Source organism: Myotis daubentonii, chromosome 7 (assembly GCF_963259705.1).
Source record: "Myotis daubentonii chromosome 7, mMyoDau2.1, whole genome shotgun sequence".
Taxonomy (NCBI): Eukaryota; Metazoa; Chordata; class Mammalia; order Chiroptera; family Vespertilionidae; genus Myotis; species Myotis daubentonii.
Window position 1 is genome coordinate 46,430,491 of NC_081846.1, and position 23,228 is coordinate 46,453,718.

Here is a 23,228-nt window from a genome sequence, read left to right on the forward strand (position 1 = left end):
ACCACCAGGGAGCAGCTCCTGTGTTGAGCGTCTGCTCCCTGGTGGTCAGTGCGTGTCATAGCGACTGGTCAACCAGTCATTCTGGTCGTTCTGCCGTTTGGTCGCTGGGCTTTTATTATATAAGATACGGGCTTGTGCACATTTATTCTTTTCTTTCAAATCCAATTCTATCATTGTTTTGTTACTCAAGCTCTTTCAGGTTAGTTCCTGTGCCCCTTTCAATGTGCTTCATTTCCTGTCCCTTGTTTTTAGCGTCCCTCACTTTCTGGCATCACAAGATGCTCTATACTCATCTTGTATTTCCCTGCCCAATCTTGAAACCAATCCAAGGACCCCTAGTTCTTTTACTGCAGAATGGTATTTAGAAATAAAGATATAGCCACTAAATGTGCTGATTGCTACTGGGAAAATCACTGATTTCAGTTCCTCCAGTGAACTGAGATAGGAAACATGCATACACAGGCATCTATATTTCTTTTCTTTCTTTTTTTTTTTTTTTTTTTTTTTTTTTTGCTGGATCAGGAAATTATTTACTTTAAAAAATATTCAATATTATTTTGTAGTAGTTTCAGGTGTACAGCATAATGGTTAGACAATCATATACTTTACAAAGTGTTCCCCCCAATATTTCCAGTACCTACCTGGCACCATAAATAGTTATTATAATATTACTGACTATATTCCCTATGTTGTACTTTATATCCCTGGGACTATTTTGTAACTACCAATTTGTAGTCTTACTCCCTTCACCTTTCACCCGGTTCCCCAATCTCCCTCCCTGCTGGCAACCATCAGTCTGTTCTCTGTACCTATGAGTCTGTTTCTGTTTTGTTTATTCATTTATATTGTTCTTTAGGTTCCATATGCAAGTAAAATCATTTTGTATTTATCTTTCTCTGACTGACTTATTTTACTTAGCATAATACCCTCTAGCTCCATCTGTGCTTTTGCAAATGATAAGATTTCATTATTTTTTATGATCAAATAATATCCCATTGTATGTATGTACCACCACTTTTTTATTCATTTGTCTATTGATAGGCACTTGGGTTGCTTCCAAATCTTGGCTACTGTAAATAATGCTGCTTTTTTAGGAACCTCCATACTATTCTCCACAGTGGCTGCACCACTCTGCATTCCCACCAACAGTGCGCAAGGGCTCCCTTTTCTCCACATCCTCATCAACACTTGTTGTTTGTTGATTTACTGATGACAGCCATTCTGACATGTGTGAGGTGACATCTCATTGTGGCTTTAATTTGCATCTCTCTGATGGTTAGTGACATTGAGCATCTTTTCATATGTCTATTGGCCATCTGCATGTCCTCTTTGGAGAAGTGTCTATTCAGGTCCTCTGCACATTTTTAAACTGGATTGTTTGCTTTTTTGGTGTTGAGTTGTATGAGTTCTTTATAAAATTTATTACAGCTATCTTTGTGGTGGAGTGATGGTATAGTCCCTCTTTATTACAGTAACCCCTTATCTGATGTGCAGTTGCAAACATCTTCTCCCATTCAGTGGGTTGTATTTTCATTTTGTTGATAGTGTCCTTTGTGCAAAAGCTTTTTAGGTTTATATAGTCCTATTTGTTTGTTTTTTCTTTTTATTTCCTTGCCTGAGGACATCTATCAGAAAAAATATTGCTAAGAGAAATGTCATAAATTTTACTATCTATGTTTTCTTTTAGGAGTTTTATGGTTTAAGTCTTATATTTAAGTCTTTAATTCATTTTGAGTTTATTCCTGTATATGGTATAAGAAGGTGATCTGATTTCATTTTTTTTTTTTTGCATGTTTCTGTCCAATTCCAGAGTTTTGGTTTTTTTAAAAATATATTTTATTGATTTTTTACAGAGAGGAAGGGAGAGGGATAGAGAGCCAGAAACATCGATCAGCCGCCTCCTGCACGCCCCCTACTGGGGATGTGCCCGCAATCAACGTACATGTCCCAGACTGGAATAGAACCCGGGACCCTTCAGTCTGAAGGCCGACGCTCTATCCACTGAGCCAAACCGGTCAGGGCCAATTCCAGAGTTTTTTAATTGCTATAACGTATATAGGATGATAATACTACTTGCTGAAGCATGAAAAGCTACCATGTTCTTTGCAGGAAAACTATATCCTTTCATAGGCTTAATAATAATAATAATAATAATAATAATAATAATAATAATAATAATAAAAAAAATAAAAAACGGACAAGCTTGTAGCAATTTTTAAAATAATTTCATACACATTATTTTATTTGGTCCAACAACCTGTGTAAAGTAAGCTGGGAAGATATTCTTGTACTTATTTTACAGGCAAAACCCCCTGAGACTCAAGAAAGGTGAGGGATTTGCCCAAGATCACAAAAGTTAAAGTGGCAAATTTGGATTTCAAACTTAAGCCTATTTTAAAAAACCTTTTTATTTATAGAAAATGTCAAACATACACCAAATAAACAGAGTACTATAACTGCCGTGTACCCATCATCCAGTTTTAACAATTATCCACTCATGCTGATAGTTTCATCTATAACCATCCTCCTTTCCCACTGAATTAGTTGGAAGTCCATCCCAGACATATCATTTCATCTGTAAATATTTCAGTATGTATATCTAAAAGATGATAACTCCTTTTAATGATTTAACAATACAACCACATCACACCTAAAAGATTAACAATAATGCCTTAATATCATCAAATATTTGGGTAGTCTTCTGATATTCTTCTTTTGTCATATATTTATAATTTTTTTCATTAAACAAATAGTTTGTTAAAATATGACCCAAATACTGCATTTGATTGGCATGTCTCGTGCCTGTTTTAATCAATTCCTTTCTCCTCCTGAAATGCCTTTCTTTGTCCCTAGCATCTCCCACATTCTGAAATTTACTAGTTGTATCTCACTGGTGACATTTAACATGTTTCTTATATTTCCTATAGACTGATATTAAACTGAGAGAGTTGTTTTGATTCAAGTTCAGTTTTTTTAGTAAGAATTATTTAATAGATGGTGGTGGGCTCAGACAGCTGTCTCTCCTTTTGTGATGTTAGCAACCATTGATGGCTTCAATCCATTAACTCATTAGGGGTTTGCCAAGTGGTGATATTTTATCAGACTTATTTTAATTGTTGGCAGAAATACTTGTATAAAGAAAAACTTTCTTTTATCAAAGGATTTGATCAACCTGAGGTTCAGTTCATACAAAAAACTAAGCTAAAGGCTTGATTGTTTCTTTTGATTTAATCAGTTTTCAGACTAGCTAGTTAAAAACTTAGAGCTTTGATCAATAAATCTAGTGTTCTTAATAAGAGATTAGATAAAATTTCTATCTGGAAGATTTTATCTAAAATATTATCTATTTCTGTGTAAATAACTTCAATGTAACAGACTGAGTCAGTGAAACTTAATTTTACTTTGAAGTAAAAATACTGGTCAGAGTCCAGTAAAACAGATACACTTCACTAATTTTTATCATAAAGTAAAACATTAATTACCCAGATTTAATAAATCACATATCTTCTCCATCCCTCTTTTCTCACACTTTCATTTTGGGGGTGGGGTGGGGCTGGAAGAATAGTGGTAACAAGACAAGACTGCAATTTAAAGGGGACAAAAACCCAACTCCGAATGGATTTTTTCTTTAAGAAAGAAACCCAAAACCAAAAGAAAACAGGTAAAATTAGCTATTGGAAATTATGGCCATGTGAATCAACCCTTGCTCCCCACATCTGGCAGCACTTAGCTCCCCAGGGCATGCTTGGTGCCCCAGGGCACTGCTACACATGTTTGACCAGCAGGGCAACAACAAAGGACACAGAGGCTATAAAAAGAGGCAGCAGGTAACCATCAGGCTGGCCAAATGGCTGAGGCACTTTGACAAAACACACAATGAAGCAACTGGTTATTCCCATGGCTGAAAACTCAAGGAGGGGAGGGCTTTATTTTAGGATTCAAGTTCCACAACCCATCTCTTTAAGTCACTGGATTACTTCCTTGTTTTAATCAGGTCTACAAATCCTCCCTTTTCTTTCAGACATTCCGTGAGTAACACCAGAGACAAACTATATAAAGCCACCTTGTCTTCTTGCCAAAAACCCATCTGAAAATTCAACTAGACTGTTTTCTGGACTTTACCCCCAGACTGTGGAGGAAGTGAAGGTGCCAAGTTATTCTGCAAACACTTTGGCATTATACTAAAAAAGAGACAGAAGTGTTCATGAATGAGATGGTCTATCTTATTATATTCATTCTGCAACTTAGATGAGCACATAGTACTATCAGTTTTAAATATGGCTCCTAACAAAGCAGACATTTCATGATTATGAAGTAGGGGCTTTGCCTTTCCCACAGCCTAAAGCCTTCTTTTGGAGCTGTTGGTAGAGGAGTGTCTCTCTTCTCTTCCACCATGAATCCTTACCCTCCTCTTTACTAAAACTACAAAAACATACTGAAGGCCGAAGGCGGAGGCGGGTGCGCGTGCGGGGGGGCGGGGGGGGGGGGGGCTTGGAGATATGGGAAAGGGGCATCTGTAACACTTTCAACAATAAAGATAAAATAAAAACAAAACAAAACATACCAACTTATTTCTTCTAATACAATCTTAGCAAAGCAAGAATGATAACTCCTATTAAACTAAGGCTTTATGGAGATACTAGTGACCCGGTGCACAAAATTCATGCACATTAAAAGGGGATTAATTAGAAGAAATATTTTAATATTGCTATTTGCCCTTTCTCTATAATAGAGGTGTCAGAGATGAAAGAAAATTAGTAAAATGTATATGAAAATCTTCCTCCTGTCAGAGTCTAGGGTGCACCATGGGACCCAGAGTCAAGTCCCCACCCACCCACGTGCGCCTCAAAATTGCACGAGACCCAGACCTGGCTGGCCCCCTCTCATTGGGCTAGATCAGCCGTGGGCAAACTACGGCCCTCGGGCTGGATCCGGCCTGTTTGAAATGAATAAAACTATTGAAAAAAAGACTGTACCCTTTTATGTAATGACTAGGGGCCCGGTGCACGAAATTCGTGCACTGGGTGTGTGTGTGGGGCGGGGGGGAGTGTCCCTCAGCCCAGCCTGCCCCCTCTCACATACTGGGAGCCCTCAGGCGTTGACCCCCATCACCCTCCAATTGCAGGATCGGCCCCTTGCCCAGGCCTGACGCCTCTGGCCTAGGCATCCGGCCCGGGCAGCGGGGACCTGCAGTGGCAGTGGCCCCACGATCGTGGGCTTCGCTTTAGGCCCAGGCAAGGGACCCCTAGCTCCTGGGACTGCCAGCTTCGACCGTGCCCAGCTCCCATCGCTGGCTCCACCCCTACTTCCTGCTATCACTGGCCAGGGCAGAAAAGGTGCCTGATTCTCCCCCCTGGGTTTCCAATCACTGTCAGTGGCAGGGGGCTTCTTCCTGCTTTCCCTTTCGCCTCCCTGCATTGTGCCTACATATGCAAATTAACCGCCATCTTGTTGGCAGTTTACTGCCAATCTTAGTTGGCAGTTAACTGCCAATCTTAGTTGGCAGTTAATTTGCATATAGCCCTGATTAGCCAATGAAAAGGGTAGCTTGTACGCCAATTACCATTTTTCTCTTTTATTAGTGTTGATGTTTACTTTGAATTTATATTAGTTCACACGAACACTCCATCCATGCTTTTGTTCCAGCCCTCCGGTCCAGTTTAAGAACCCATTGTGGCCCTCAAGTCAAAAAGTTTGCCCATCCCTGGGCTAGATCTAGACCTGGCCGGTCCCACCCTTGTCAACCCCCACCGGGTGGGGGGGCACAGCCTGCGGTCCCCAGCCTGGCGCCAGGGCAGGGGGTGAGGCCTGAGGTCCCCCATCAAGCCCCACCGGGCGGGAGGTACAGCCTGAGGTCCCCTGTCAATCCCCACGGGGTAGGGAGGGGGGGAGCAGCCTCAGGTCCCTGCTGATTGCTCCTTAAGGCTCGTTATGGGAACTAGGCCTCAGCTGTGGGTGCAGCCATCTTTGTGGCGGAGTGATGGTCAATTTGTATATTCCCTCTTTATTATATAGGATTCTCTTATCCCAAAGGAATGATTCTAGTACTTGGAAATTTTATGTTCCAAACAAAGGTTGTAAGGGAGATATTTTGGGGCAATTAGACCTTTCCAATGATTTCAGTTACACCATTGTTAATAATTTGTTTCATAAGAATAAAACTCTGGGGGGGAGCACTATAAATGTCTTTAGTGTCCTATCCCAATGAAATATTTCTTAATTATGGATTTTAGAAAATGATGAGCACTTGAGATAATATTTCTAAATTGTCATTCATATTTATTTTTCAAAAAAATTTTTTATTTATTAATTTTAGAGAGAAAGGAAAAGAGGGGGAGAGGGGGAAAGGGAGAGGGAGAGAGAGAGCAAGCGAGAGAGAGAGAGAGAGAGAGAGAGAGAGAGACAGAGAAACATCAAATTTTGTTGTTCTACTTATTTATGCATTCATTGATTCCTGCATGTACCCCGACCAGGGATCAAACCTGTAACCTTGGCCCATCAGGACAACACTAACCAACTGAGCTACCTGGCCAGGCAAAACAATTTCTTAAAACTAAGCAACAAGAAGATTTTTTGATATATGACATATACATACATGCATACATGTGGGTGTGTGTTTAATTATGGAATTAGGAAATCTTTGCTGAAACCGGTTTGGCTCAGTGAATAGAGCGTCGGCCTGCGGACTGAAAGGTCCCAGGTTCGATTCCGGTCAAGGGCATGTACCTGGGTTGCAGGCACATTCCCAGTGGGGGATGTGCAGGAGGCAGCTGATCGATGTTTCTCTCTCATCGATGTTTCTAACTCTCTATCTCTCTCCCTTCCTCTCTGTAAAAAATCAATAAAATATATTTTAAAAAAAAGAAAAAAGAAATCTTTTGCCCCACTAGTGTGGCTCAGTGGTTGAGCACTGATCTATGAACCAGAAGGCCACTGGTTCGATTCCAGGTCAGGATACATGCTCGAGTTGCGGGCTCCATCCCCATTAGGGGGAATGCAGGAGGCAATGATTCCCTCTCATCATTTCTGTTCCTATCTCTTGCTCCCTCTCCCTTCCTCTCTGAAATCAATAAAAATATATTTCTAAAAAAGGCATCTTTTAACAAATGGATAACATACAATTAAATATCTGGAGAAGCTAAGTATACTTTCATTTTTACAGAAGAGAGTGAAAGATTTTTATTAAGAAACAGAGTATTTCTTACCAACTGATGCTGCTCCAGTGACTTCAATCTATACTAATAAAAGGGTAATATGCTAATTAGACTGGGAGACCTTCCGGACAAAGCCATGGTGGTGGGGCCAAGGCAGAGGTGGTTAGGGGTGATCAGGCCAGCAGGGGAGGGCAGTTGCGGGTGAGCAGGCTGGCGGGGGTGGCAGTTGGGGGTGATCAGGCCAGCATGCAGAGTAGGTAGGGGTTATCAGGCAGGCAGGCAGGTGAGCAGTTAGGAGCCAGCAGTCCCGGATTGCAAGAGGGATGTCTGACTGCTGGTTTAGGCCTGACTGCTGGTTTAGGCCCGATCCCTGTGGGATAAAAAACCGGCAGTCGGACATCCCCCAAGGGGTCCCAGATTGGAGGGGGTGCAGGCTGGGCTGAGGGACACCCTCCCCCCTGTTCACAAATTTTGTGCACCGGGCCACTAGTCTATATATATAAAAGCCAAGTGACCAGAATGCCAGAACCAGTAGCTTTGACGTGCACTGCAGCCCCAATTGTCCCCAATCAGGGCGGGCCGGCCAGATCCCACCCATGCACAAATTTGTGCACCAGGCCTCTAGTATAAGAAAAAAGGCAGAAAGGTAATTGATGACTACATTACTATTGATCTTGACTTTATTACAAAACCAGAAGCATATCAAAAATTTAAATTCAGAAAGATAATTTCAAATGCTGAAGGCAAGGGCCGGGGTTCGCAGGTTAAGAATGCAGACAGGGGTTTTGTCCAAGTATCCCTTCTGTAATGTGATAACTTCTTGCCTGCTTTAGTTAGTTTCTACCTCTGCAATGATTTTTGTGTGTTTGTTTTTGTTAATGTAGGTTTACAAATGAGCTAAATTCTAGTTCATGAGTTTGAGGTAGTTAGTTTTGTGGGGAATAGTTTTTTCATTCACCTGGTATTTTGGAAAATGTTTGCCATAGATGTCCACACAACAGGGGACTCTAAGACCAGAAAACATTTTCTTTATCTCTACTTTATTGTAATACTAGAGATCCGGTGCACGAAATTTGTGCACTCAGGAGGGGGTTATCCCTCAGTCCAGCCTGCACCTTCTTGCAGTCCAAGAGCCCTCGGGGGATGTCTGACCAACGGCTTAGGCCTGCTGCGGGGAGCGGGCCTAAGCTGTTAGAGGGACATCCTTACCACTGCCACAGAGACGGGAGAGGCTCCCATCACCGTTGCTGCGCTCACCAGCTGTGAGCCCGGCTTCTGGCTAAGCAGTGCTCCCCCTGTGGGAGTTCACTTACCACTAGGGGGAGTTCCTGCATTGAGCATTTACCCTCTGGTGGTCACTATGTGTCATAGCGGCTGGTTGTTCTGCCGTTGGGTCGATTTGCATATTAGCCTTTTATTATATAGGATAGACCAGCCGTGGGCAAACTACGGCCCGCGGGCTGGATCCGGCCCGTTCGGCTGTTCTATCCGGCCCGCGGAGCCGAAAGAGCGGAGGGTTCTCTTGCTCTCCCCTCCGCTCCTTCACCAGCAGCAGTGTTAACATGGCAACGTCGGGAAACACGGCCGCAGCTCCTTCTTCTGAGTCCAGTTTAAGAACCCATTGTGGCCCTCGAGTCAAAAAGTTTGCCCACCCCTGGGATAGACTGATTCTTCTATTCATGCTTTAGATTGGATTTTATAATTGGACAAGAACTAAAAGATGCTGGAATTTTATAGTTCAAGGATTTTTAGGTGTATTTTTCACAATATTTTAAAAGCAAATACATAAGTACAGTTATAATTATTGACAATAGTAAACTGCACTTTTTAATAAAAATATATTTTTATTCATTTTAAAGGGAAGATATAGAAACATCAACAATGAGAGAGAATCATTGATTGGCTGCCTCTTGCATGCCCCTCACCAGGGAATGGAGCCTGTAACCTGGGCATGTGCCCTGACCCGGAATCAAACTGTGACCTCTTGGTTCATAGGTTGATGCTCAAGCACTGAGCCACAACTATAAAAAAAAAAATGTTTTTACTGATTTCTAAAGAGAGAGGAAGGGAGAAGGATAGAGATAGGATCATCAAGGAGAAACATCATCAATCAGCTGCCTCCTGCAAGTTCACTACTGGGATCAAGCCCACAATCCAGGCATGTGCCCTGACAGGGAATCAAACCAGTTATCTTTTAGTTCATTGGTGGATGCTAAACCACTGAGCCAAACCGGTCAGGTCACAACTATACTTTTAAAAGAGATACATGCTCTATGGAATGTACCGAACCTCTCCTGATTTGTTATGGTTTGACCATGTACTTCCTATTGAATTCTTATTCTCTGATTTCCCTTCTTTGTTCAGGCTATGCTGTATCTAGAAGACTAAAAATGACCTATAAAGTTGCTTTAACAATACGTGGCTAAAGTAACATACTAATCATGGTAAGTTTAACACAAAATCAAGAATCAAGTTAGAATATGGTTTTAATGTTCTTAAATTATTGAAGTGAATTCATATCTATAATTGCCATTAAAAGCAAGCACTGTCCTTCCTTTTTTTAACCCCCAAGAAACTGATTTTCCAGAGCTTCAAATTATTACATATCTAAATCTATTTGTCTTGTAGTTCACAGCAAAACAAACTAATTATTATTATTATTTTTTTAAATATATTTTATTGATTTTTTACAGAGAGAAAGGGAAAAAGCTAGAGAGCTAGAAACATCGATGAGAGGGAAACATCAATCAGCTGCCTACTGCACACTCCCCACTGGAGATGTGCCGGCAACCAAGGTACATGCCCTGGACCGGAATCGAACCTGGGACCTTTCAGTCTGCAGGCCGACGCTCTATCCACTGAGCCAAACCGGTTACGGCTAATTATTATTTTTTTTTAATAAATCTTCCTTTCAGAGATGCCCATTATGTTATTGGTAAGCAAAAAAGCAAGTTGCAGATCATGTATAATATCATATCATTAAAAACACACATGGATGTTTGCACATGCATAGAAAAATAAAAGTCTAGGTGAGGATAATTACTAAGTTTTCCTGCTTAAAATTCTTCAGTTTGTCAACCACTTTTAGAACATAATTCTAACTTCTCAAAGTCTCCAAGGCTCTGCATGGTCTTGCCTCTGCCTACTTCTCTAGCCTCCTCACACTCCACTCTCCTTGTCACTCACTGCCCCCCACAACCACAGTCCCTTTGTGTTCCTCAGACTTTTTTTTTTTTAAATATATTTTATTGATTTTTTACAGAGAGGAAGGGAGAAGAATAGAGAGATAGAAACATCGATGAGAGAGAAACATCAATTGGCTGCCTCCTACACACCCGCCACTGGGGATGTGCCCGCAACCAAGGTACATGCCCTTGACCGCAATCGAACCCGGGACCTTTCAGTCCACAGGCCAACGCTCTATCCACTGAGCCAAACCAGTCATGGCTCCTCAGACATTTTAAGTCCTTTCTGGTGTGTGCATTTGCTCTTTCACCAACTCCTCACAACACTGGCTCATTAACCCTACCAGACCTGAGGCCCTGAACCTAACTGTCCCCTATACCTGGGCTCCTGAGCATTAAAGAGAAAAAACCAACATGATATAGAAAAATGTTAGTTACATGCAAACAAGTGGTTAGAATAAGATGGAACTTGGAGACATTGTAGAAAATAAATCTAGGCAAAGTACCAAAAATTAGGTACAGCGGTATAGCGGCAGGTTCGGAAATTACCGAAAAATCGGTACAGCGGTCTGGTAGGGTTAACATCCTTCAGGCCTCAGCTCAAATATCACTTCATCAGAGGCCTGGGACTGGCAGAGATAGGTGGACATGCCCTGAAGCTCTCCTGTGGTCCCTCCCTGGCCCCAATCTTGCACTGGTGGGGTCCCTCAGCCTGGCCTGCACCTTCTCACAATCCAGAACTCCTCGGGGCATGTTGGAGAGCCAGTTTCAGCCTGATCCCTGCAGGCCAGGCCAAGGGATCCCACTGGTGCACCAATCCATGCACCAGGCCTCTAGTTTTATATAAGGGACTTGACCATCCAAAGATTTGGGTATCCATGGGTGTCTTGAAAGCAATTCCTCAAAGATACCAAGGAATCCTATCTAATAAATGAGTAATATGCAAATTGACCATCACTCCAACATACAAGATGGCTGCCCCCATGTGGACACAAGATGGGCTGGCAGGGGAGGGCAGTTGTGGGTGATCAGGCCAGCATGGGAGGGCAGTTGGGAGGGACCAGACCTGAAAGGGAGGGAAGTTGGGGGCAATCAGGCCAGCAGGGGAGGGCAGTTGGGAGGGACCAGGCCTGAAAGAGAGGGTAGTTGGGGGTGATCAGGCCTGCAGGGGAGAGCAGTTAGGGGTGACCAGGCTGGCAGGGGAGAGCAGTTAGGGGCAACCAGGCTGGCAGGGGAGGACAGTTAGGGGTGACCAGGCCAGCAGGGGAGGGCAGTTGGGGGGAACCAGGCCTGCAGTGGATAGCAGTTAGGGACAACCAGGCCAGCAGGGGAGAGCAGTTAGGAGTGACCAGGCCAGCAGGGGAGGGCAGTTAGGGGTAATCGGGCCAGCAGGGGAGCAGTTAGGCATTGATCAGGCTGGCAGGGGAGTGGTTAGGGGGTGATCAGGCAGGCAGGCAGGCAAGCAGTTGGGAGCCAGCAGTCCTGGATTGTGAGAGGGGTCCCAGATTAGAGAGCGTGCAGGCTGTGCTGAGGGACACACATCCTCCCCCTGTGCATGAATTTTGTGCACCGGGCCTCTAGTGACTTCATAATAAAATATATTCACACACATGAAATATATGTATTTGATTACCTATAAATATGACATCTGAAGGCCAACTCTAAGCACAAAGATGAATGGTTGCATGTGTTAGGTTGGGCATTCTCTAGTATTTACCATCTACCCCAGTGATGGCTCAGTGTCCAGCATATAGTCAACAATCAGTAAATGTTTGTTGAATGAAGGAAGGAACCCATTCATTTCCAATTCCTGAAGTGATTTTGGCATATACCACCTCATTCTTCTAGACCCCTTCTCATTGCTCTGAAGGGGAAATGGGTGTAGGGAACCAATTTGATTATTGCTATAAGTAATAGTTGTCTGCCCTGATCCAGAAATCTCATGTTTGCTTTCAGGACAAAAATCAATAAATATAGGTCTTAAAAAATTCATTACGCCCTAACTGGTTTGGCTCAGGGATAGAGCATCAGCTTGCGAACTGAAGGGTCCCAGGTTTGATTCTGGTCAAGGGCACATTCCTGGGTGTCAGGCTTGATTCCCAGTAGGGGACGTGGAGGAGGCAGCCAATCAATGATTCTCTTTCATCATTAATGTTTCTATCTCTCTTTCCCTCTCCTGTCCTCTCTGAAATCAATAAAGATATATATATATATATACATATTTTAAAATTCATTGCCTTCCCCTCTGGATGGGATGGTGGTACAGAATTTGTAGCTCTGACTCATTTGTACTTATACCAGGTCAACTAGCCTGTAGCTGTAGTTTCATTAACAGGCCCAAAACTTTCTCTTCAATTGTGTGGTCATCTATTCATCTCAATATGTCTCAGGAACTGAAATAAATGTCGAAGATGCTAAGACAAATTTTAAAGATTATATTGTGAAAATGAGACTAAGATGTGAAAGCAAGAAAGCCTTTATGCTTTCTGTAGCAAACACAACATCTAAGTAGGCAATTAGGAGTTTGCTGTGAAAGCTTTAAAAGCCTCACTAAGAAAAGGAAAAATCCACGATAAGAGGGAGAAGGTTCTTCCATGAGCTACTTCCTAAGTTAAAATACAGGGCTCTCTCTAGAAAATAAAGGATCTCAGCAATGATTATCTATGGCAGCTAACATGACAAAAGAGAGAACAACCAGACATGTGCCTCCTGATGGGAGTATATGACACTACCTATGATGTATTCTTGCCAAAAAAAAAAAAAAATTTGAACTTTAATCTGATCAAACTCCAGGATGGAAGTGATGGAGTTTACAGAAATTACAGGGAAAAGAAAAATGGTAAATGACATCATGATGATCCAATCAGAAAATCTAGCCTGAGAAAATCTACAGAATAAATGACCTGGTTTCTTTAACAAATAAATCACAAGCGGGAAAAAAGAGGGAAGAGGAAGCCTATAGATTAAAAGATTAAAGAGACACATCAATCAAATGCAATGTGTGGACTGTGTCTGGTTCCTGAATCCAACAAATCAACTGTGAAAAAATATCCAGGAAATCTAGACATTAACATATTTGATGCTACGAAATTATTCTCAAATTCTGTAAGATTTAATAATGGTGTATTTTTTAAGTACTTATATTTAAATATTTTAGAGTTGCCTACTAAAATATTTATGGAAGTATATTTAAGATCTGCTTCCACAGATAATCTGTAAAGGAGGAATGCAAGATATAGATGAGTGCAGAAGTAAACCAACATTGTTGAAGTTGGGTGATGGGTCAATGGAAGTTCAATATACTACTAGAGGCCCGGTGCATGAAAATTCATGCACTGGAGGGGGGCGGTCCCTCAGCCCGGCCTGCCCCCTCTCACAGTCTGGGAGCCCTCAGGGGCGGGAGGCAACCTGGTGCTCAGGGGAAGGCAACGTCCCATCACACCTCTGCTGCTGCCACTGCTGGCAGCGCAAGCCTCAGCTGGCCCTGGTTACCTGCGCCTCTGGCGGTCCTGGGTAGCTGGGCAGCCACCATCCAAGGCTTGACTGTGCCTTGGGCCAGCCCTGGGTGGCTGGGGACCTGAGGGGACTGGGAGACTCTGGAGGCAGGTGCGTGCCTGCCACCCCAGCAGGGCTGAAGGGATTGGGTACCGCCATCTTGTGGCTGTGGGTGCCGCCATATTTGAGGGTGGGACAGCCAATTAGCATATTCCCTCCTTATTGGCTATGGGCGCCAACATCTTTGCGACAGTGTGAGGGTCAATTAGCATATTCCCTCTTTTTTAGATAGGATTCTGTTTAGTGTATATTTAAAATTTTCCCCAAGGAAAAGCTAAAAAGTAAAAAAAAGAAAGCTTTTATCAGTTACCATAGTACCCATCAAAACACATCTACTCCAGTTCTCACCTGGTCCAATAATTACATCAATATCACAACGAATGTTTATGAAAATGCAGATTTCTGAGCTCTACCCCAGACATACTGATTATGAAAATTCAAGTATAGGAGCTAGAATATGCATTTCAACAAACTAAGAAATTTTTACACACACTACAGTTTCTTACATAAATGATCCTCATAAACACTAAAGCTTGAGAACCACTTACTGGGCACTTTGTGTCAGTTTCAGTCCTCACTTTCCAAGTGAGAAAGTAAAAGGATAAAGATAAATTAACCAGTCAGAGTTCATTTTGAAACCTTAAAAGAACTGAGATCTTTAAGCCTTTTGAATCTTGACTGTCCAGTTTACTGTTCAAGCACCAACTAAGCAACATTGTTTAAAAATATATTATTATTAGCTTTTAAAAGTTTGGTTCAAATTCCACCAGAACCAATTTACCCTTTTGATCCTTCAAGACACACACACACACACACACACACACACACACACACACACACACCATAAGTATCACAGGGGTCCCATATAAGATATCTTTAAAAAGAAGGCTCTATCAAGATGTAAGAGATAGCTTGGCATTCTGATAAAAGTGGAGGTGTTCATGGCCAAATCCCTGGGGTTTGGCTGAAAACAGAAAGCCCATTTTCATTTGATAGGGCTTTAGTATATAAGGTATATAGCGGGGGGTGGGGTGGGTTAGGGGTGTCACCTGCCTGCCATTGGTGAAGATTATGTGTCCAGAGGCCATGTCCTTTTCCAAGGTGAGGGTTCTGGAGGCCAATTTTCATCTGCCCAGAAAGGTCACTGGTGGGGCTGCATGGTTTGGGTTTCTTAGAGCTCTTCTTGTTTGTAAAGACACCCTTGGCTTCCATGCTTGGTAATGGCTTTTCTAAAGTTATTAGAGAAAATATGAGGTGGGCACATTTTTCTATTTATCTAAATGGCTACATTCATACCCCTAGCCACTTTTGGTATTAATCCAAGGGGCTTGATTTTGAATTAAAGGAGTGGGCTAGAATAAAAAATGGAAGTACACAGATCTTTTAATGAGAAAAAAACCGCACTTTCATTTTCTCCCCAACATTTTATGAAAATTTTCAAACATATAAAAATATTCAAAGAATTGTACAGTATACTACCTATATTCTACAATTAACATTTCACTATATTTGTTCTTTATCACGTTTCTAAACATTCCATTATCCATTTTTTATGCATTTCAAAGTAAGTTTCAAAAGATCAATAACCCATTTCCCCTTACTTCAACATGCATATCATTGCCCAAACTTCAATATGTGTGTTTAGAGTTCCTTATCTTTTGTATACCGAGGTAAACTTTATATGCTATGGTATGCACAAATCTTAAGCATATCATTTGATGAGTTCTGACAAAGGCATATTCCTGTGTAACCAAATATCTATCAGAATACAAACTATTACCAACACCCCAGAAACTTTCTTCTCTTCCCTTCCCAGCAATCCCACGTTTACCCAGTACTTATGGAAATATATGGTCTGATGCTTCCACATCATCTCGTGAGGTGGGACTGAAATTATAAGTAACACTTTCCAAGTAGGATAACTTAAGCCACAGACAGGATAATTATTTTTCTTAGATCATATAAAAACAAAAGCATCAGATCCTGAACATTTTCATACTTTTCCCATTTGACTATATCCCAAAATTTCATTTTAAAATTTCTGAATTAAATGAAAACTTCAAAATTAAACTTCTGTTTCCAAGCAAACAGACAATTTTTTGTTTTTGCTACGTTAATCCTCACCCAAGGATATCTTTCCACGTATTTTTAGAGAGAGTGGAAGGGAGGGGAAGAAACATCGATTGGCTGCCTCCTACACACATCCTGGCCAGGGCCCGGGATAGAGCTTGCAACCAAGGTTCATGCCCTTCGTGGGAATCGAACCCTAAATCTTTCAGTCCACAGGCCAAGACTCTGTCAACTGAGCCAAACCTGCTAGGAAGCAAGTAGACAATTTTTTTCATAACCTTTTATTGGGGCAAACCTACAGGAATACTAGTATAGCTACTAAAAAAATACTTCACTAGGGAAATGTTTAAGTTTAATTAAAATGAATGCTAATATTCCTCCTATAATAATAAAAACAAATGTTTGAAATCTAATCTAATGAAAGAAAAATCCCCTAGTGTATTATACAGATAAAAATACATTTAGAGTGGAGGAAGGCAAAGGGGGGGGAGGGTTGTGAATACAGGGGACATCTGTACTAGGGTCAACAATAAAAATTTTTTTGTGAAAATATGTTTGCTTAATATTTGAATTTTTATTATTATCTAAATCTAATGCAATCCAGACTTCAAAAATTAATGACTATTAATTCTACTATTTTCTACTCATGCGTGCAAAGACAGTAAGTAATGTTGCAAGGATATTCTTAGGATATCTGAAAACTACCAATAAACAGCATCTTTTTTCTTATTTGTTTACTAACTGCTGTCATTTTCTTTGTAAGCAGCAATCACAAGATGTCAAACAAATTCTGCCTTGACTGTGGGTACTGATAAATGTCTCTGCTTGTTTTTATTAAAAACAAAAAATTTTCCCTGCATTAATTACCAACACAGGGGAAGTGGGGGCACTGCTGGGATGTTCACCAGACTCTGGGCAAGCAGAGATGCAGCACAGAAAACCATGGAGCAAACTCAAATACTGAAAACCGGAACACATTTTTCTTTAACTCCCTTGGGGACTCAGGAACTCAAAGTCTTAGATTCCCTTAAAGGGAAAAGCAGGAGCATGCACGGGGGCAGGGTGGGATCATGTTTATCAGTCACAACAGTTCATCTGGGCCTGGATCCAGGTAGTCTGCATGTCTAAATTTGATGAAATATAGGCGCCACCAGGTAATAGTAGTGGTCAGGGAGCTTGCCAGAAACCTGTAACTCAAAACGGAAAAATGAAATTAAAAGACTACTTTGGCCAGGCAATTTCTTTCTTCAGGATGCAATAACTGCAAACTACAAAGTTTAAAGAACAGACAATTCTTTGTATGTTTTAAAGTTTCTTCTTCCTAATGTGACACAACATCTGGGCCAGAAAAATATACACAAATAGTTTCAAACTTGCATTTCCATACGGAACTGTAAAGTTTTAGTAGAACTTCCCCTCCTCTTTCTTCTTTCTCTTCTCCACACCCTGCATGGGAGTTTGGCCTACGGCAGGGCGCGGAGGCAGGCTGAGGTCTTGGGTGCATCCGGAGGGTAGGTACCAGGGCCAACAGTGGTGGCACAGACCTGACCCTATCCTGTCAGTAAACCTTAACCCCGACCTGCCAGGCCCCTGAGCTGGCTATTCTCTGTCTAGCCTCTTCTCTAATTGCTCTAAAAATGACTCTTCATTTATAAGTACCTTTGTGTAAACACCCCACAGGAACTGACAGTCATCAGAATTACCATACAGTTCCAGTTTTTAAGGCGAGCAACAAAAGTCTTTCATTGTGGTAGGACTCTGAAAACAATTTCAACTGTTGTGCACAATAATACTTATCACTCTTTTAGCTTACTCTGCAGCTGACATTAATTTGACTTTTAAAACTGTTCATAGTGAAATGTTAGATCTTTTGATTTGGTTATTTGAAAGTAAAGATGGAGAAGTGATTTCTGGTTCTCCACAGAGACAGTCTGTTTCTCTTACTTCTGAGCGGCCCAGAGAGAGAAAGCTAAAGTCCTGCGCTTCTTCATCCATGCCATGAAGCGTCCCTATAAATCCCAAAAGGACCGACACTTTTTACCTAAATATGGAAATCTAAACAAGCAAAAAATTAAAATGGGAAGGAGACAAGAAGAGGAATAAAGTTCTTTTTTTTTTTAAAATATATTTTATTGAGTTTTTACAGAGAGGAAAGGAGAGAGATAGGGAGTTAGAAACATCGATGAGAGAGAAACATCGACCAGCTGCCTCCTGCACACTCCCCACTGGGGATGTGCCCGCAACCGAGGTACATGCCCTTGACCGGAATCGAACCTGGGACCTTTCAGTCCACAGGCCGACGCTCTATCCGCTGAGCCAAACCGGTTTCGGCAAGAAGAGGAATAAAGTTCTTAAAAAAATTTAAATCAGCCTTAGAGATTAGTATAAAACACAAAATTATCTTTAATGATTTGAGACTTAATTTTTTTCCTTTTTCTTTATAGTAGTACAAATTTTAAAACACATAATTTACTTAGGACTCCTTAGAAGCAATTCCCTAAACTATTATTTTTCTTCTACTGACAAAATGGGAAAGCCAGTTATTGTCAATTTTATAAAAGAAAACCAATCTTGAATATTGCAAATCACAAACTCTCTTCTGATTGGGTGCAGATTAAAGTCTGCCACTTAAAGAATGGCTTATTTAAATAGCTCAAATTAAATAAACTATTATCTCTAGTGATTCACTACTAAATCCTGACAAAAGAAAGCTCCCCCCACCTCAATTTTCCATAGTGCTTATCATCTTCCAAAACAGTCTGTGATTTACTCATTATATTTGTTTATTGCCTAGCAATGCAGGCTTCTTGAGGGTAAGGAATTTTGTCTGTTTTATTCATTGATGTACTCCAAATGGCTAGAACAGTGTCTGGCACATAGCAAACCCTCAATAAATAGTCTTAGAATTAATGAATAAAAAGTTGAAGAGATAAGGAAACACTCTTAAATAAGGCTATCTGTCTTGTTTCTACATATCTACCCTGTCTTATATTTCAGTATAATAAGCTATCTTACTGTGGGCATTAAAGAATATTACAATATGCTTTTTTTTTGTTTGTTTTGTTTTAATCAACTACCCCAAAGTTTTTTTTCCTCCTTCACAGAACCAGTTAAAATGCAAGAAGGAAAGGCCTTGAGATTTCAGAGTTGAAGTAGATGTTGGAAACCACTTAAAACTGAGGTCTGTGCCTTCAAAAATGGCCAAGGAGTTTATTGAACATGCAGATTCCCAGGCCCCACTCCACACCTATTGACTCCCAATACCCATGCTGCCTAGAAGGGAATAAGAGAAACTGTTTAGCTAAGGTTACAATACAGCACTAGATGTGTGATCAGGATGCTACTGGAACCAAGAGGTGGTACATACAAATCAAAGTGTACTTAAGCTGAATCCTACAGTTTGAGCAGAAATGTACTGTGAGGTGAACATCAGTGGTGGTATATGCATTGCACACAGAGAGCAGTCTCTGTATAATGTATAGGAGCTATAGCCTGAGGGCAGAGTGCCTATCACAAGGATTAGAGATGCAATCTCAGGGACAAAATATAAAGAGCTTTGTGTTCTAAAATAAGGAGTTTAAATCTTATTATTTTTGTTAATCCTCATCAAAGGATATTTTCCCATTGATTTTAGAGTGCGTGAGAGAGAGAGGAAAGATAGAGAGAAATATCTATGTGAGAGACACACATCAATTGGTTGCCTCCTGCACGTGCCCTGACCAGGGCTCTGCCAGAAAGGAGCCTGCAACCAAGGTATGTGCCTTGACCGGAATCGCCAACTCTCTATCCAATGAGCCAAAACAGGTAGGGCTAAATTGTATCTTAAAGACAGGCGGAAGACATTAAAAATTTGGGCAAAGAAAAGTACTGATCATATTTAAATTTTAAATTAAATTTTCAAAAATTTGGGTGAGCTGGGTTAAGAGCAGATAAGAGGCAGGAAGGTAAAGAACAAGGCTATTGTAGGACAGAAGGGGACAAGTGAGTGGGCCTGATTGGGGAGATGGAGAAGTCTAGCAATTACTTACCCCTTACTCTCCTCTCCCGAGGCCTCTGTCCTAGGGGCCTGGATGAATACTGGAGTTATTAACCCAAAAGGGAAAAGGGGAGACTTTTGGGCAAGGATGATGAGCTCTATATTGGACATGACACTGCAGTGGTTCTCAAAGTGTGATTCTTCAGACTAGCATCACTTGGGAGCTCATTAGAAATAAAAATTTGCCCCCAGCTGAGGGGCTCAGCTAGTGGGAACATCGTCCCACACAGGAAAAAAAAGGAAAAAAGTTTGTGGTTTGATTCCCAGTGGGAAACATACCTAGTTTTTGGGTTCAATCCCCAGTCATGGAGCATGTAGGTGGCAACCGATCAATGTTTCTCACATTGATGTGATGTTTCTCTCTCTCTCTCTCTCTGAAATCAATGAAACATATCCTTGGGTGAGGATTAAAGAAAAAAAGAAGAAATACAAATTTGGAGAGTTGGGCAGAGCTTAGCTTTTTTTCAACAAACCCTCCAGGTTCTAACACACACTGAAGTTTGTAACCACTGGGACAGCCTAATCTCTAGCTCCAGAGGACAACTAACTTTGGGGAATATTATAGACAGATAGACAGACAGATAGATCAGAAAGTAGTGGCATCTGAAGCCACAGGCTGCCAACTAAGTCACATGGTAAGTTACATCCAGAGCTGAAGTCACCATTCCTCATAGTCTTACGTTCCTACTTCTGCACTACTTGGAAATATCTCTTAAGTGAGCCTCTTATTTCAGATAAAGGAAAGATTTATAATATAGTATCTTATTTGTTGAAGCTATCCTTCGAACCCTGACTGCAGTTCATTATTAGAGTCCTTATATTCTCATAAATTTGTCAGTAGTCATGAAATCATCAATCACCTTTGCTATCTGTGGCATGAAAGTCCCCCTTACTTCTTACACGCACATATTTTCTAATAACCTTTTTCTTTTTAAAACTTATCTGCTTTCATATCTTAATCATCACAGCAGATCATCTGTTCTTTTTTAAAAAATATGTTTTTATTGATTTTGAGAGAGAGAGGAAAGGAGAGGGCTAGAGAGAAACATCAATCCGCTGCCTCCTGCATGTACCCCCACTGGGGATCAAGCCCGCAATTTGGGCATGTGCTCTCACTGGGAATCAAACTGGCAACTTTTTGGTTCCTGGGTGGATGATCAACTGCTGAGCCACGCCATCAGGGCTATCTGCCTCTGTTCTTAATAAGCAGAGACAAGTTTACAGGACTCAATTCCATCTATACTCCTGAATCTTCTCATTCCAAACATCACATCAAATGGCAATGGTTCCTCCCCCAAATGACACTTCCTCTTATTCATGGACCATTCATAGGCTGTCTTCAGTATTGGGAAAAAGTTATTTGGAGATATATTCTCAATTAAATTTCTATTTTTTAAATAAACAAACCTAAATTTACCCTGCAGTTTTTTAGACTCCCTTCTAATTACTACCTTGTTTTGTCCTGGGTTAATATTAAAATGTCTTCTCTTATATCCAAGTAATGATTCTACTCTTGGCAAGATGACTAAATTTCACTCATTTAGCAAGTAATCAGTTCTTACCCTGAAACTTGTATATTTACTGTGTGGGGGGTGGTATAAAAATTACTTATACATATTTCCTGACCTAGCAGTCTTGATAATCCACTAACTAGTATGATAAGGTTAGTGTGAAAATCTTTACAAATATAACAGCTTGTGTCTCACAGTGAGTGACTATATAGGAAATGATGAACTCAGCATTCCATTCCAACCTTTACCTAATTATTTTCCATACTACAGAGCCTATATAGCTACGAACTACACTTCCCAGACTCTCTTACATGAGGGTTCTGTATCTGAATGTCACTCTAACAATTAGATGCCTTGGTGGAAGATTTGAATGGGAAAGTGTGATGGAGTCCTCATGACTGTTGCTTTTACTATCCTTTTTCTACAGGTGAGCACAGGTGTGCAAATGTTAGGTTTTTCTGAGCAGCATTCTGGTGTCCCATAGCTTCATGAGTATTGAGTAGGGATAGCAGCTTAGCTCCCCTGGTGGGCCAGTTCAGAAGAGCTATTCTGGAAGTTGTTCTTATAGGCTCAGGCTACAGGCTGTTTCTTTAACCCCTCAACAACAAAGAACACCCAATTCCTAAAGTAAAGGTACTTCCACTTGAAATAGCTACAATGACTTTAGTTTCCTGCAACTTAACCCCAATTGGGGTTCAAACAATTGATGTGAAAAAGGGAAGCCCTAACTGGTTTGGCTCAGTGGATAGAGCGTCAGCCTGCGGACTGAAAGGTCCTGGGTTCGATTTTGGTCAAAGGCACATACCCAGGTTGCAGGCTCGATCCCCAGTAGGGGCCGTGCAGGAGGAAGTCAATGATTCTCATCATTGATACTTCTATCTCGTTCTCTCCCTTCCTCTCTGAAATCAATAAAAAAATATATTTTTTTTAAAAGGAAGGGGAACAGAGAGATAAGATCACAATCATTAGGGAAGACCAAGAGAGGACCTATAAAGAAGGTGGTGCTTGACATAGTCCTTGATATATATAGGATTTTGGCAAAAATGAAGGGCAAGGAAACAGCATACTAAGTTGAGGGTAAGGTATAAACAAAAATGAAGAATTATAACAAAATGGGTATCTCTGCACCTACTCCATTAAATAGCAACAGAAGATTGCCTAATTTAAAAAGATAAAAAATTTATATTGGTGTGTAAAAATCATCCTACTTATATGTGTGTGTTTTTTAAATGGTAAACACTTAAGTTATCAAAACCCTGATACTGTACAGTTTTTTGGTTGGGATGAGCCACATTTAAAACATTCAATAGCCTGGCTAGTGCTGCTCAGTGGTTGAGCATCAACCTATGAACCAGGAGGTTGCAGCTGGATTCCCAGTTAGGGCACATGCTGGGTTGGGTGCTCAATCTGGGGGGTAAGGGAGGAGGTGTGTAGGAGGCGGCCAATTGATGATTCTCTCTCATCACTGATGTCTCTTTTTCTTTCTTTTTTTTTTTTGTTAATCCTCACCTGAGGATATTTTTCCACTGATTTCTAGAGAGAGTGGAAGGGAGGGGGAGACACAGAGAGAGAGAAACATAGATGTGAGAGAGACACATCTATCAGTTGTCTCCGGCACTCACCCCAACTAGGGCCAGGAATTGAGCCTACAACCAAGGTATGTTTACGGAACCAGAACCGAACCTGGGACCCTTCAGTCCATGGGCCTATCAGACTA

General features: G+C 41.1%; 1 protein-coding gene across 4 annotated transcripts in view; it reads right to left on the bottom strand.

Moving 5' to 3' along the window:
• The window catches only part of METAP1D (methionyl aminopeptidase type 1D, mitochondrial), a 71,735-nt gene that overhangs the window by 39,896 nt on the left and 8,611 nt on the right, over positions 1 to 23,228 (bottom strand). The window contains exon 1 of one of the 4 annotated variants that reach the window (XM_059704107.1): positions 14,944 to 15,121. The exons of 2 other annotated variants lie outside the window; for them this stretch is intronic. In XM_059704107.1, the coding sequence (XP_059560090.1) occupies positions 14,944 to 15,106 (163 nt within the window). In that variant the 5' untranslated portion in view covers positions 15,107 to 15,121. Of the gene's footprint in view, positions 1 to 14,943; positions 15,122 to 23,228 lie in introns of those variants that run through there. One more of the 4 variants, XM_059704104.1, reaches the window with a different exon arrangement.